Source organism: Polypterus senegalus, chromosome 5 (assembly GCF_016835505.1).
Source record: "Polypterus senegalus isolate Bchr_013 chromosome 5, ASM1683550v1, whole genome shotgun sequence".
Lineage (NCBI taxonomy): Eukaryota > Metazoa > Chordata > Cladistia > Polypteriformes > Polypteridae > Polypterus > Polypterus senegalus.
Genome location: NC_053158.1, coordinates 145,800,240 through 145,815,671, shown reverse-complemented (window position 1 = coordinate 145,815,671; position 15,432 = coordinate 145,800,240). Strand labels below are relative to the sequence as shown.

General features: G+C 37.7%; 1 protein-coding gene across 1 annotated transcript in view; it reads left to right on the top strand.

Annotated features, from left to right (window-relative positions):
* Window positions 1–4,122: 4,122 nt before the first annotated feature.
* LOC120530011 (uracil nucleotide/cysteinyl leukotriene receptor) overlaps window positions 4,123–15,432 on the top strand; it is a 29,291-nt gene continuing 17,981 nt past the window's right edge. Inside the window, exon 1 of the mRNA XM_039754181.1 lies at window positions 4,123–4,226. Within this exon, the coding sequence (XP_039610115.1) occupies window positions 4,224–4,226 (3 nt within the window). The 5' untranslated portion in view covers window positions 4,123–4,223. The remainder of the gene's footprint in view (window positions 4,227–15,432) is intronic.

The window sequence follows — 15,432 nt, the reverse complement described above, 5'->3', positions numbered from 1 at the left end:
CTCCAAAGCATTGGAGAGACAAAAAAGAAAAAGAATAATCTAGGTGCAAATTCAGAAAATAAGGAAAATAATTATCAGCCGGACGTTGGCGCTATACACATGCAGAGCAGGTTAGAGATTATGAAAGTAATGATAAGTAATTATAAGCCTGGAACAAGTGGAACTGAAAAAAAAAGCACGTCCAATCTGGACGTTGGTGCTATACACATGCAGAGAAGGTTAGAGATTAAGAAAGCAGTGGAATTCGAAAGCCTCAAAAAAAAAAAAGTTGGAGCGATACACATGTGGAGAAAGTAAAAAAAAGTAAAAAGTATAAAAAGAGAAAGTAAAGATCGCTATACTGCAAACAAATGGAAATTATTACCCGAAAAAGGGAAAGTAATCACCACGGACCAGGGGCCTCATGTATAACGCCGTGCGTAGAACTCGCACTATAACATGGCGTAAGCACAAAAGTCGAAATGTGCTTACGCACAGAAAAATCCAGATGCAGGAATCTGTGCGTACTCCAACTTCCACGTTCTTCCACTACATAAATCCCGATCAGCGTGAAAAGTAACGCTCGTGCATGCGCTTTATGTAACGCCCCAACTCCTCCCAGAATTACGCCTCTTTGAATATTCAAATCAATATAAATCGCCCTTAAGCTCAGCCTTCTGTGAAAAGACAATGGGAAAAGCACGGGGAAAATATAAGAATTTCAGCGAATACCAAGTGGAGGCAAAGGAAAAACATACTATTTGTTCAAATAAACCGTGGTATAATCAACAAAAGGAAGTTGATCGAGTGACATAGCGTGTTGGAGAAACTTCACGTTCACAAAATCGCACAGTGCCGGAAATAAAAAAGAAATCACATATCAAAGTCACCGTGAAAAGCGAGTTGTAGCCCACTGTCTGAGTGTCATATGAAAGCTTATTAGGGTACAGAGAAAAAAAGGCACACAGTGGGGAAAAAGCACGAAATGTCAACTTCAATCTCGACATTTCCACTTTAATCACGTAGTTTATTTTGTCATTAAAGTAGAACATCATAAACTTCATCTTAAAATCGTTTAATTAACCAGTTTCTCAAATCACATCGTAATTAAAGTAGCACGTTAAATGCTTTGTTTTGTATTTGATCTTCTATGTGCTCTATGTGTGTGAATCACTACTTGCTTCTTAAACCGGCTCTCTTCCTCCAACTGGACACAGAATCCATTACATTCGTGATATTACAGCTCTCTGAATAACTAAAATACTGAGATGTATACGTGATATCATTTTATGATGATAGGAGTTAAAGCACATTATTAAACATGGGTTTCACTTCAATGAAATAATTTATTGCAGCAGTACTCAGGGCGGCTCTAGGCTTGTGGTGGCACTGGGCAGAGGAAGAATCGGTGGCTCCTTCGCCCGCCAATGTCAGTAAGATAGCTTATGCACGGTGGATGGCCACGTCCATTGCAGACACTGCATAGCCGCCTTGTGCTCATGACACAAACATTTAACTTTTGCCGACATTTGTCGCTGCGTTTTTAGCTGTGTTGTTTTCTCTTTCTGTTTTATATTCAATATATGTTGCTGTAGCTGTCACTGCAGTCCTTGCTTTTTCCAAGTAACCGATCACCACACAATCAACTCTGTAATAGAAGTTAAGCCATCTGTAAGCTTAGCGCGATTCTTCAAAACGTTTAATGAACATTGAAATATCTTCGTAGTACATGTTTAATTATTCTATCCTTCACGACACTCCCAGTGAAGAATATAGATTATTTAAATGAAGTTAAAGTTTTATCTGTATAATTTAATAAACATATTTTGCTGCATTTCACCTTAAAATGATATCGTCATCATATGTAAATACATGCTTTATAAAGTGGCTCAGGTTGTGCGATATTATAACTATAGTGCAGGTTTACAGTGGGGTGATTGTACTTATAAGTACAAACAGTTCTACAAGGTGCAATTGATTGAGTGCATTTAAAGTTCTTGGGATGAAACTGTTTCTGAACCGCGAGGTCCGTACAGGAAAGGCTTTAAAACGTTTTGCAGTGGCTGAGGCAGCGTGTCCTTGAAGCTGTATGCCCATAATTCTCTTCCGATCAGCTGCTGCTGTGATTCACACTCAGATACAGTGATATAAATACTCCGAGTGGTGCAGTGAGAGTAATATGGAAAAAGATGATCTGCTGTGGCAACTCCTAACGGGAGGAGCTGAAAGAAGAAGAAGAAGGTGCAGTGAGAGTAACAACGCTAAAGCAGTTATGGTATTTGGAATACTATGGCTATTCCCTAGACCATTCTATTGTTACAAGTTAATTACAATCAGATGTGTTACACTAATAAACAATATGCAGTTAGTTTTAGTGTATTTATAAAGCCGCGTCAGGAAAATAAGGTGTAACCACACAGGAACAGTAGCATTGCTTTGACGCTGGGTGCCGCCAGTCTGCAAAACCGAAGCGGAGAACTTGCGTACGACAAGGTATGAGGTGCCGTGGAAAAGTGCGTGGCTTTACGCCAAGTGTAGGTTTTATACATCATGATTTGATCGTGGAAAAGTTCTTACACAACATTTCTGTGCGTACACACCGTTTATACATGAGGCCCCAGGTGTCATTGAAACAAAAGCAGGATAAAGCGATGTCAGAAATAAAAGACCGAGTAGAAAACAAAGGTAAAATGTTATAAAGGGCTTAAAAAACAAGGGGCCAAACACATGCAGAGCAGGTTAGAGATAATGAAAACTGGAATTCAAAAGACTCGTAGAAACATATGCAGAGCAAGATACAGAATATGAAAGCAGAAAAAAACGACAGTGTCAAACCAAAGAAAGTAAACATCACATTAGCGCAAAGAAGAAGAAATTACTACTCGGAGAAATATTGAAAAGGAGAATAGAGATTGAATATATGGACATAGGTGATATGTCAGAAGTATATAAATATTGTAAGGCTTTGAAGTTTAAGTCAAGAGAATTTCAAAAACGGAGTTTACCTCACATGCATTTATTGGTTACTTTGCAAAAAAATTATTAACTGCTGATGATGTTGATTATTTTGTCTGTGCTGAAATTCCAAATAGAGAAACCTCTCCTGAATTATGGTACAAAGTCATTAAACACATGTCTCACTGATCTCATTAAAAAGATTCAGCAAATTGGGACTCCAAAGATTCCAAATATTGTTTTTATAGAAGTTTTGAAATAAAAGTGAAACTAATGAAATAGCAACAATTCAAAGAAAAAAAAATCTTAAAAGTGTGTATCTCGAAAAAACAAAAATGGGGGTTGGCTTAGTATTATCTAAAATAAAAAAAAAATCTAATTCTCACTTACAAGATCTGTACAAAACTTTTTCAAAACTTCAAATCTAGCAAAGCATCTAATCAATAACAGTTTAGAATAAGCACTTAAATTGAGGAAGCAGATTCTCTCCCCTCTTTTATATTCTATTTAATTTTATTATTTGTTAAAGTTTGTCTCTCTTTATTATGGGTGGGGGTTGATTTATTTCAAGCCTAGTTTTACTAAACTTAACTTGCTTGTATGGATTGTTGCTTGATTCTAATAAAATGAATGAAATGTTAAAAGAAATTCTTGACTTTTCCAGAAGGAGAGCTGATACCACACCATATCGGTTAGCTTCAGGGAGCTGAGGTTCGAAGATTTCGATGCCTGGACTGTAACAGACATCACAGCTGAAAAGAATTAGCTACTGAGTTGAACATTTCTCACAGCAATTACATTTCCCCAGTATGTACTAACCTCATCTTGCAAAGCCTTGCATTACTTAGCTTCCTGCATAGTGTTCTGTGCTAACAGCTTGTAGTTCCTCTTCCCAATCCCCTAATATTTAAAAGCCTAGATAACAATTTCATGAAGCCTAATAAACCACACAAAAGTAAATAAGCCAAATTGTCAAGGTATGAAGCAATTGAAAATTATGATTTTAGAACATCACTGAAGTGGCAGTGTATTCCAGTTTATAACTTTTGCCTGCTTATCATTACTGAATGGAGGCATACATAATGCTGTTTTAACCAAGAATTTCTTGTGAAAAGCAAACTAGAACTGCAACTGTTGTGGTGAATTTGGTAATGTGAGCTCTGTTCAGTTTAACCCTCCTTTTCTTTGCATCACTTTGCTGCATGAACACACTGAGGTGTTAAAGCTGCAAAAACCAGACAATGCCATGAAGAAGTCACTGTACACATCAACTCACAAAAGTCCTAAGAATGGTAAGAAGAATCCATGAGTTAATTTCAGATTTTTAGACAATTATGCTTACAAAAAAATAGTTTTGCTTGTTTTCATGTAGTATAAAATTTCTAAGTATAAACCTTTCTTGGTTTAAAAAGAATTTTCATTAATCATAGTCTTTTTTCTTAGCTGTATTTGTCTGCTATTGGGTTACCACATTTAATTTCCATCTTTTTAAAGTAACTCCAACTACAATTTAATAAGGAGTAATAACCAAATATATGTAGCAATTGCAAAAATGTATTTATTCTATATGTGTCACATTTCATGACAGCTTTTTTTATTCACTATTTTTTTATGCTTATTTCTATGCAAAGATGTTCCATTTTTTGGATTATTGTGTGTTTTCAGATAGAATTCTAAAAATATGTAAAAATAAATAATCTTTAGTACTGTATTTATTCTGTGGTCCATTAACATTAATTTGAGATTAACACCATACAATGTCTCCCCAACCATTCTGGAAACCAATCTGCACCCTCACTGCGTTTAAAAAAATGTAATGTTTTCCAGAATTTTAATTGAGCTTATTACTAACGAAGAACAGAAAAAACTCTTTAATGTCAAAGTGAAAGCAGATCTCTGAAAAACAATCTAAATTAATTACAAAATTAAAACATAAAATGTTTTATAGCTTAACTATTCAGTATTTTATTAGATGCATCTTTGGCAGCTATGAGAGCCTTGAGTCTGTGAGCACAGGTCTCTCTTTCTATCACCTTTGCATATCTGGACACTATAATTTTCTGAACATCAGCACTTCAAAGCTTCTCAGGCCATGTCAGATTGTACAGAGTTCACAAGTGAGCAGCCTTTTTCAAGTCTAGCCACACATTCTCATTTGGATTGTTACTCAGCCACTCAAGGACATCAACATTGTTTTTTAAGCAATTTTCATCTAACTATGGCTTTATGTTTGGGGTTGCTGGAAGACAAATCTAGTCCCAGATTTCTTGAAGACTTTATCAGGTTTTCCTCCAGGATTTCCCTGTAATTTGAAGCATTAATTTTATCCTCTACCCTCTCAAGCCTTCCAGGGAATGCTGCAGAGAGGCATCCCCACAACATAATGTTGCCACCATTCTGCTTTATGGTGGAGTGTTTTGGATAATGTGCAGTGTTCATACATATTGTTGAGCTTTCTGGATGTCAGACTAAATTGTGGTTTCATCAGACCATACAGTCTTCTTCTAGATGACTTCAGAGTCTCCCATGTGCCTTCTGGCAAACTCTATTAAGAAATGTCATGTGCATCTTTTTGTAACAGTAGCTTTCTCTTTACCACTCTCCCATAAAGCTGAAACTGACGATGCACCCTAGAAACAGTTGTCTGCTCAGTCTCTGTCTCAGTTTCAGTCTTAGCCACCATAGCCTGTACTTCCTTCAGAATTATCATAGGTCTCTTGGTGGCCTTCCTTGTTACTCCTCTTGTACCATCAGCAAGTTTTTGTGGATGCCTACTGTAGGAAGATTTACAGCTGCAATACTCTTTCCATTCTTTAATGATTGATTTAACTGCACCGCAAGGGATATTCATTGACTTGGATATTTTCGTGTTTCCATTCACTTTGTTGCAGATTTGTTTGTTCTTTTTTGTCCTCATTGTGTAAGTACTGCTACAATACTGACTCACCACCATGTAAGTAAGACCCAAAACCATTACTGAATCAGAAGACAAGTTTCTGAGAGCCAATAATTTGAGTGATAAGCACCTGACAGGGCAGTGGTCGAAGTAAGCCAGTGTCATCTAAGTGTGAAGAAAGGACTTTGAGCTGCAGGTTTGACAGGTCAAGTGGCAGTAAGAAAGTCATTGCTAAAATTGCAACACAAGAAAGAGAAGCTTATGTGGGCCAGGAATCACCACCAGTCTCAATGTACTAGGAAATTAAGTCACAGCACAAAAAAATTAAGACGTCAGTGCTGCACAGCAAACTGTATGTGAAGCTGTTGTCCTGTGAGGTATGTATAATGCAGCCTTTAGACTTGTGTACTGATTCTTTTATGAATTTGGGTCTGCCAGACTTGGTCCAATCAGAGTTTCCTCCAATTTAAAAGTTCCTTCTGGTAGTGTAGGAACCTGTAATTACTGACACCTTGGCTTTCTTTGCAATTTCTCAAATAAAAAGTCCTAAACTTTTTAAGGTTATAATGATCTGCCTGACTTCCTTTGTTAATTGCTTTTTTCTCATCATTATGATAGCAATATATAATGTAATATCTCTCCATTATAATAAAAAAAATCTTGGGTCGAGACGAGATTTTTCTCGGACATCCCACGAGACAAGGAAGTGAGACAAAAGGACAGTTGCTGTACAGGCTTTTAAATGTTTGATGCTCTGCGTGACATGCAGATCATGCAGCATGGCACAAGCAGCAGCAGCAGCAAGGCAGCTGATCGAGCATAGAGGAGGTAAAAAATGTATTTGTTTCCCATTTGTATCACCATTTAAGAGGGGGTTTCGAAAGAGCGACCGCATCTCCTTAGTGTGCGTTCATCCCCCCTCTTCACCATGCAAGAGGCAAAGACGCGAACTGGCTGGCACTTAGCGCACTCCAGCGGGGAGGGGGAATAACTTATTCACTACAGCTTTATTACTGGCAAATATCAAGAAATAAAAAATGAATGAAAATGAATGAGATGAAAATAACAATCTCTTTAAATTGTACATCCGGTTAAACAAACCCGGGGGTGGGCAAGCGAAGCGAGCAGGGGGTGGAGCACCCAGTTGTCCAAATCAGGGGGTACAGCAACACAGATTGTTCCAACACTGCTTTTATTTAGAGAGGAGATCTGTAAGTAATCAACAAAAGTAGGGTCACCTGTATCAATTTTTCATCGCTACAGAAATTCTTTTTACCTGTGGCTGTTTACTGTTTACCTTTGCACCATTTCAGGTTATTCACTGACTTGAACTGCTGAATTTTCTAAAAGTTTTGACTATATATAAAAGGACAAAGAAAAGGACAAAGCTGAGCATGAGGGTTGGGGTCCCAATGGGCACCCCATTTAATAAAGGTGTCCTTAGGACCAAGAAAGGCATGGTAGGTGTGTAAACAAAATGACAGCCAGTACCTGAGGGAAAAAAGAGCTTAGACTGGAGGATCTCCAATGTGGTTTGAAACTGGTCCAAGAGTGAATGCTGACTTCTAGGCTGACAAAGATTTTAGTGCCTTGGATTTGAAGGCTCCAAAGTATTTCTGTTGTCATTCCACTGGGCAGGAGAGCATCTTGGCAGAATAGAAGCGGCACCAAGTAACACAGCAGGTTATTGAGAAGAGAAGTTATATAGTAAAGGGTGAGTTCATAGTTATTGAAACACCATTTTTGTATAAATGAAAGCGTTTTGAATTAAATGAGATCTGCACACAGAACAATTCAAGTAGCCTGTGTTGCAGTTGTCTGTTTTACAAATAAATAAATTAATTGATTTCTCCGTATCCTTCATATTTAGATACTGCCATCATTTTTCAGTATTTTAAGATGTTAGGTGATAGTGTATGCGTGTTTTAAAGGACAAACTGGTGTCAAAGATAACACCTAAACTGCAATTGAATAAAACTAATATGTACACCTTCTGAATTTAAACATTATAGCATTTCTGTTTTTATGTATTCAAAGCAAATTAACACAATTCATTAAAAACAGTACAGGAGAAAAATAATTTTCTTTGCAAGAAACATATAGATAAGTATCATTAACATTGGAGTGGAAATAAATATTCTATTTTTTATGTTATCTATCACTAGAAAAGAGTAAAGGTCTGAGTACTGAGTCCTTCAGGACGCCATATTTAACTTTTGAATATAATGATACAGTACTGGTGACACAACAGTACAAACTGGAACTGATTTGGTAAACATGAACTAAATGAGGCAAGGATAGTACCTGAAAGCCCAATTTCATCTTCAAGCCTAAATAGCAGAATTGAGTGCTCAATGTTGTTGAAGGCTGCACTTGAATCTAAAAACATATTTACTGCAGCATTTTTTTTCTCAGAAGATATTAAAATGTCATCTACAACCTGAGATAATATTGCGTGTGTACTGTGTCTGGGGCAAAAGTCAGACTGGAACTGGAATTCAAGTAAATTGTGTGGAGCAAGTTAGATGGAAGCTAAACGGCAAGTGCTTCTTCAAGTATAATCATTCCTCTCTAAGCCTCTTTACTTTATATGATTTTTATCTCAACAGTTCTTGTTTTTTATATGACAAATTAGGTATCCAGATCTTTTTCTCATTATAAGTCATGTTTCATTATGACGCACATAAGAAAATAAATGGCTCCACATAAGTGTGTTTGTGTATATAGATACTGTATACTTCCATTGGCACTGCTAGTTGAAGAGCATTTAGAGCCCAATATAACATGAAAAGTATTTTATATTTTGTGAGATCTCCTTCTAGTGTTGCTTTACTCTTTTTCAAGATAACATATTTTTGACTTATTGGACTGATGCCTTTAATCAAGGTGACTTACAACATTAGAGACCTGATTGGTTACATTTTTTTTTCTTTGCCAATTGGAATATAGGTAGATGAAGTGACTTGCTTGAGGTCACACAGTGTCAGCTGCAGGATTTCAACCCACAGCCTCAGGCTTTGAAGTCCAAAGTGTTAACCCCTATGGCAAATCATCTCCCTTTTCCTCCAGATTGAGCATGATCGCATTGAAGCACAGCAATATAAATTAAAACAACTGATATTATAACTCAAAAGCAAGGACTACAGTTTTTTAATCATAGTAAAGTGTTTTACTACCACAAACTGTTCATGCATTTCACAATATATTACTGAACGCATAATGCAAAACTGAAAAAAAAAGTCCAGACACTACTTGGAAAATGTGTGCTCATTGTATGACTTTGCTGAGATCTCTGCTAAAACAGAAGAAGAAACACTTGTGAAAATACAGGGGTATTTTTTCTAAAGAGGAAAATCTGAGAAGCAGGAAACAAAAGAAACTGTCTCCTTTTTATTTCTATCTTATATAATTATTATCTAGGAGAAACCAAAAAGATATTAAGGAGATCTCTTTTTGATTGTTCATTCCTATGTGTAGTCAGTGTTGATGGACATTGTACTTTGTTGTCAGATGTGCTTCAAGCTCTCAGTACGTTGAAGACTAATAAAACCCCTGGACGTGATGGATTCTTACCAATTGTCCTGAAAATATTGAAAGATCTCATCTATAAACCCTTATTAGGCATATTTCAGCAGTCAGTTCAGAAAGGAGTAGTACCTGAGGACTGGAAAGTTGCAAATGTCACTCCAGTCTTCAAGAAGGGAGACAAAAAGGATCTTAGTAATTACAGACCAATTAGTCTTACTTTTTTGCCGAGCAAAATTATGAAAACTATAATAAGAAATAAATGACAAAATTACCTAAACAAAAATCATTTCTAAATAGTAACCAGCATATATTTATGAGAGGAAGAAGGTCTTGCCAAATCATCCTCTTAAAATGTTTTGAATAAGCAACTGGAATAGTTGACAAAAACAAAGAATACAACATAATTTACTTTGCTACAGTCCCAAAGATTAATTCTGAAACTAGAAGCTGTAGGTGTCAGAGGTTACCTACTAATTGGAATCTCTAGTTGATTAACCAGCAGGAGATAAAGAGTACAGATAAGAGAAGAATGTTCCACATGGAGCAAGGATATCTAGTGGAGTCCCTCGGGCGTCTGTCTTTGGACCATTACTTTTTCTGATTTATATTAATGACATTGATTCTGGTGTAGTTAGTAAACTTGTCAAACTCACAGATGACACTAAAATTGGAGGGATGGCAAACACTGAGGTGGCAGCAAAAAGAATTCAAAAAGATCTGGATAACCCTCAATCAGTTATAAATACATGATGAGAGACACTGTCATATAGGAAGCAACATCTGAAAAGAATTTAGAGGTATATGTTGGTGCAATATTTTCATCGATGAAGCAATGCACAAAAACTATTTAACAGGGTAAATAAAATGTTAGGTTATATCATAGAAAAGGTAAATAAAATGTTAGGTTATATCATAGAAACTGTTGAATTTAAGTCATGGAGTGTTGTGCTCAAACTATTGTGGGATATGGCCAGCTGTTCATCCCGGCCAATACCCCCAGGCTGCCAGGTGGAGCCCTTCTTGCAACATAGTAGTGCCCCGAATTCCAGCAGGGCATCATGGACAATGGAGTTCAAGGGGATGCTAATTTCCCTATAACCTGGAAGTACGTCTTAGGCACAGCGACAGAAGTAATGACGTACTTCCGGGATGAAGAAGAAGAGTTTTCACCCGACCTGGAAGTGCTGGATAATCACATGGACTGAGGGCTCAGAAGCACTTCCGGGTCATGAACTATAAAGGACTCTGGGAAATCCCAGATGAGTGAGCTGAGTCGGGTGGCAGGGTGACAATGCGTCTGGGTGTGGAGGATTGTGATTATTGATTTATTGTTTATGAGTATTGTGGAGTGGAGGGTGCTTTGTACGCATATTTATTATAATAAAGTCAACTTTTGGACTTTTATCTGTTGTCTAGCGTCTGGTCCGAGGGTTCAAGGGGATGACAGTGCCCCCTATCTGTCACACTATATAATGCACTAATAAGGCCACATCTAGAGTATTATGTTTAGTTCTGGTCACGGCACTACAAGAAAGACAGAGCGGCACTTGAAGCTGTACAGAGGAGAGCAACTCAGGACTTAAAGACAAGTCCTACTATGACAGACTCAGAGAATTAAGCCATTTTACCCTTGAGCAGAGAGGACTGCATGGGGACTTAATCCAGGTATTTTAAAAGCCCACAGGCACTGATAAAGTACATCCAGCAACATTCTTTTGGTCTCTGGGTGAATCATGTACTTGAGGACCTCAGTAGAAATTAATGAGAAGTGAATTTAAAACTAAAGCCAAGAAGCAATTCTTTATGCAAAGAGTTGTGTGACTCTGGAGCAACTACTGACACATGTAGTGGAAGCAGAAGCCTTGACAGCCTTCAAGAAAAATCTGGATAAAGTTTACTGACATCTTATCTATTAGGTAAAAAAACTGACCTGATGGACAGATTGGTCTCCTTTTGTTGATCAAATTTCATATATTTCTTAAGTTCTTATAAAATCTGTACTGGTAATGTTTGTACAGATTTTATATGACAGCTGTTCAAACTTTTTAAATTATTTGTCAAATTAGTTCTAAACAATAAATAAGGGTTTTTAATATTTAATCTATTAATTCAATAGAGTAGTCAGAGCGGGCCAGAAAAAGACCTTTTTTAACGCTCACTGTCTGAACATAATGCTAAAAAAAAAGTCCACTCTTCACAAGACCTTTGACTTTGTTACTCATCATTTATGTTCTAGTTTCTGGCATTCTAATTTAAGAGCATAAACATTGTGAGTGTTGATCTGATCTTATCTATTTCAAGTGGTAATAATCAAATGCAGCAAAAGCCGCAGACACCTTTCTGCTTCTCTTTTTTGCTGTTACAAGGTGACTCAGTTTCACCATATTAGTGAGATTTTCAGTGCAGGGGTGTAGAACTTGGCAGTGTTGCCTTGCCAGTTAATCACAGGCAGTTTGGCAGGAGAAAGTAAAATTATGGATCTGCCCCACACTTTCAGCTTTTTCTCCAGTTAAATTAGGAAATGTAGATGATTAAAATATGATAGTAACTCAATGTTTAGCAACACACTTTAGGTGCATCTAAGTGTTAACTGTATATTCAGCAGGAACAAGTGACTACTACAAATTGATATGCTCAAAAGAAAAAAAAACTAAATGTTTTTAAAAAAAGGCTTAAAAAGAATACCTGTTCTTCTATCATCCCTTCCCAGTTTGGCCAACTCAGGGTAGTGGAAACTGTAGCTCATCCCAACATCAGGTGCAAGGCAGCAATTAATGCTGAACAGGTCAGCAGGGCACTACCCACATCGCTGGAGCAGCATGACAGCATAAAATATGTAATCTTGTTTTATTGTTTTATTAGCTGCATCTTTGGTAGCCATTAGGGCCTTGAGTCTGTGAGCACAGGTCTCTCTTTCTATCACCTTTGCATATCTGGACACTATAATTTTCAGAACATCAGCACTTCAAAGCTTCTCAGGCCATGTCAGATTGTACAGAGTTCACAAATGAGCAGCTCTTTTTCAAGTCTAGCCACATATTCTCATTTGGATTGTGACTCTGCCACTGAAGGACATCAACATTGTTTTTTAAGCAATTTTCATCTAACTATGGCTTTATGTTTGGGGTTGCTGGAAGACAAATCTAGTCCCAGATTTCTTTCAGACTTTATCAGGTTTTCCTCCAGAATTTACCTGTAATTTGCAGACATTCAATTTATCCTCTACCCTCTCAAGCCTTCCAGGGAATGCTGCAGAGAAACATCCCCACAAGATAATGCTGCCACCATTCTTCTTTATGGTGGGGACTGCATGTTTTGGATAATGTGCAACGTTCATACATATTGTTGACCTTTCTGGCTGTCAGACTAAATTTTGGTTTAATCAGACCATACAGTCTTCTTCTAGATGACTTCAGAGTCTCCCATGTGCCTTCTGGCAAACTCTACCAAGAAATGTCATGTGCATCTTTTTGTAATAGTAGCTTTCTCTTTACCACTCTCCCATAAAGCTGAAACTGACGATGCATCCTAGAAACAGATGTCTGCTCAGTCTCTGCCTCAGTTTCAGTCTTAGCCACCATAGCCTGTACTTCCTTCAGAATTATCATAGGTCTCTTGGTGGCCTTCCTCGTTACTCCTCTTGTACCATCAGCAAGTTTTTGTGGATGCCTACTGTAGGAAGATTTACAGCTGCAATACTCTTTCCATTCTTTAATTATTTTTTTAACTGTACTGCAAGAGATATTCATTGACTTGGATATTTTCGTGTTTTCATTCACTTTGTTGCAGATTTGTTTGTTCTCTTTTGTCCTCATTGTGTAGGTACTGCTACAATACTGACTCACCACCAGTATGTAAGACCCAAAACCATTACTGAATCAGAAAAGAAGTTTCTGAGAGCCAATAACTTTTGTGATAAGCACCTCACAGGGCAGTGGTCGAAGTAAGCCAGTGTCATCTAACTGTGAAGAAAGGACTTTGAGCTGCAGGTTTGACAGGTCAAGTGACAGTAAGAAAGTCATTGCTAACATTGCAAAACAAGTAAAAGAAGCTTCTCTGGGCAAGGAATCACCACCAGTCTCAATGTACTAGGAAATTAAGTCACAGCACAAAAAATTTAAGATGTCAGTGCTGCACAGCAAACTGTATGAGAAGCTGTTGTCCTGTGAGGTGTCTGTAATCCAACCTTTAGACCTGTGTACTGATCCTTCTGTGGCTTTAGGTCTGCCCGGCCTGGTCCAATCAGAGTTTCATCCAATTTAAAAGTTCCTTCTGGTAGTGTAGGAACCTGTAATTACTGACACCTTGGCTTTCTTTGCAATTTCTCAAATGAAAAGACCTAAACATTTTAAGGTTATAATGCTCTGCCTGACTTCCTTTCTTAATTGCCTTTTTCTCATGATTATGATAGCAGTAGACAATGTAATATGTTAGGTAGAATGCCTAGAAGGGGCTGGGTGGTCTTGTGACCTGGAACCCCTGCAGATTTTATTTTTTCTCCAGGAGTTTTTTTTGTTTTTTTCTGTCCTCCCTGGCCATTGGGCCTTACTTTTATTCTATGCTAGCAAAATACCCGCGCTTCGCAGCGGAGAAGTAGTGTGTTAAAGAAGCTATGAAAAAGAAAAGGAAACATTTTAAAAATAATGTAACATGATTGTCAATGTAATTGTTTTGTCACTGTTATGAGTGTTGCTGTCATATATATATATATATATATATATATATATATATATATATATATATATATACACACACACACACACACACACACACACATATAAACATATATACATATAAACATATCTACATATACACATATCTACACATACACATATCTATATATATAGACATATACACATCTACATATATATAAATATATACACATATCAACATATATACACACATACATATACATACATACATACACACACACATATACATATATACATACATACATACATACAGATAAATATACATATATACATATACATACATACATATATATATATACACATACATACATACACACACACATATATACTCAGCAAAAAAGAAACGTCCCTTTTTCAGGACTGTGTATTTCAACAATAATGTTTTAAAAATCCAAATAATTTTACAGATCTTCATTGTAAAGGGTTTAAACAATGTTTTCCATGCATGTTCAATTAACCATAATCAATTAATTAACATGCACCTGTGGAATGGTCGTTAAGACCTTAACAGCTTACAGAAAGTAGGCATTTAAGGTCACAGTTCTAAAAACGCAGGACACTAAAGAGACTTGTCTACCGACTGTGAAAAACACCCAAAGAAAGATGCCCAGGGTCCCTGCTCATCTGCGTGAGCGTGCATTAGGCATGCTGCAGGGAGGCATGAGGACTGCTGATGTGGCTAGGGCAATAAATTGCCATGTCCGCACTGTGAGACGCCTAAGACAGCACTACAGGGAGACAGGAAGGACAGCTGATCATCCTCGCAGTGGAAGACCACGTGTAACAACACCTGCACAGGATCGGTACATCCGAATATCACACCTGTGTGACAGGTACAGGATGGCCACAACAACTGCCCGAGTCACACCAGGAACACACAATCCCTCCATCAGTGCTCAGACTGTCCGCAATAGGCTGAGAGAGGCTGGACTGAGGGCTTGTAGGCCTGTTGTAAGGCAGGTCCTTACCAGACATCACCAGCAACAATGCCGCCTATGGGCAAAAACCCACCTTCGCTGGACCAGACAGGAGCGGCAAAAAGTGCTCTTCACTGATGAGTAATGGTTTTGTCTCACCAGGGGTGATGGACGGATTTGTGTTTATCGTCGAAGGAATTGAGCACGTCTGGGACCTGTTGGATCGCAGGGTGAGGGCTAGGGCCATTCCCCCCAGAAATGTCCAGGAACTTGCAGGTGCCTTGGTGGAAGAGTGGGGTAACATCTCACAGCAAGAACTGACAAATCTGGTCCAGTCCATGAGGAGGAGATGCACTGCAGTACTTCAAGCAGCTGGTGGCCACACCAGATACTGACTGGTACTTTTGATTTTGAGCCTCCCTTCATTCAGGGACACATTGTGAAA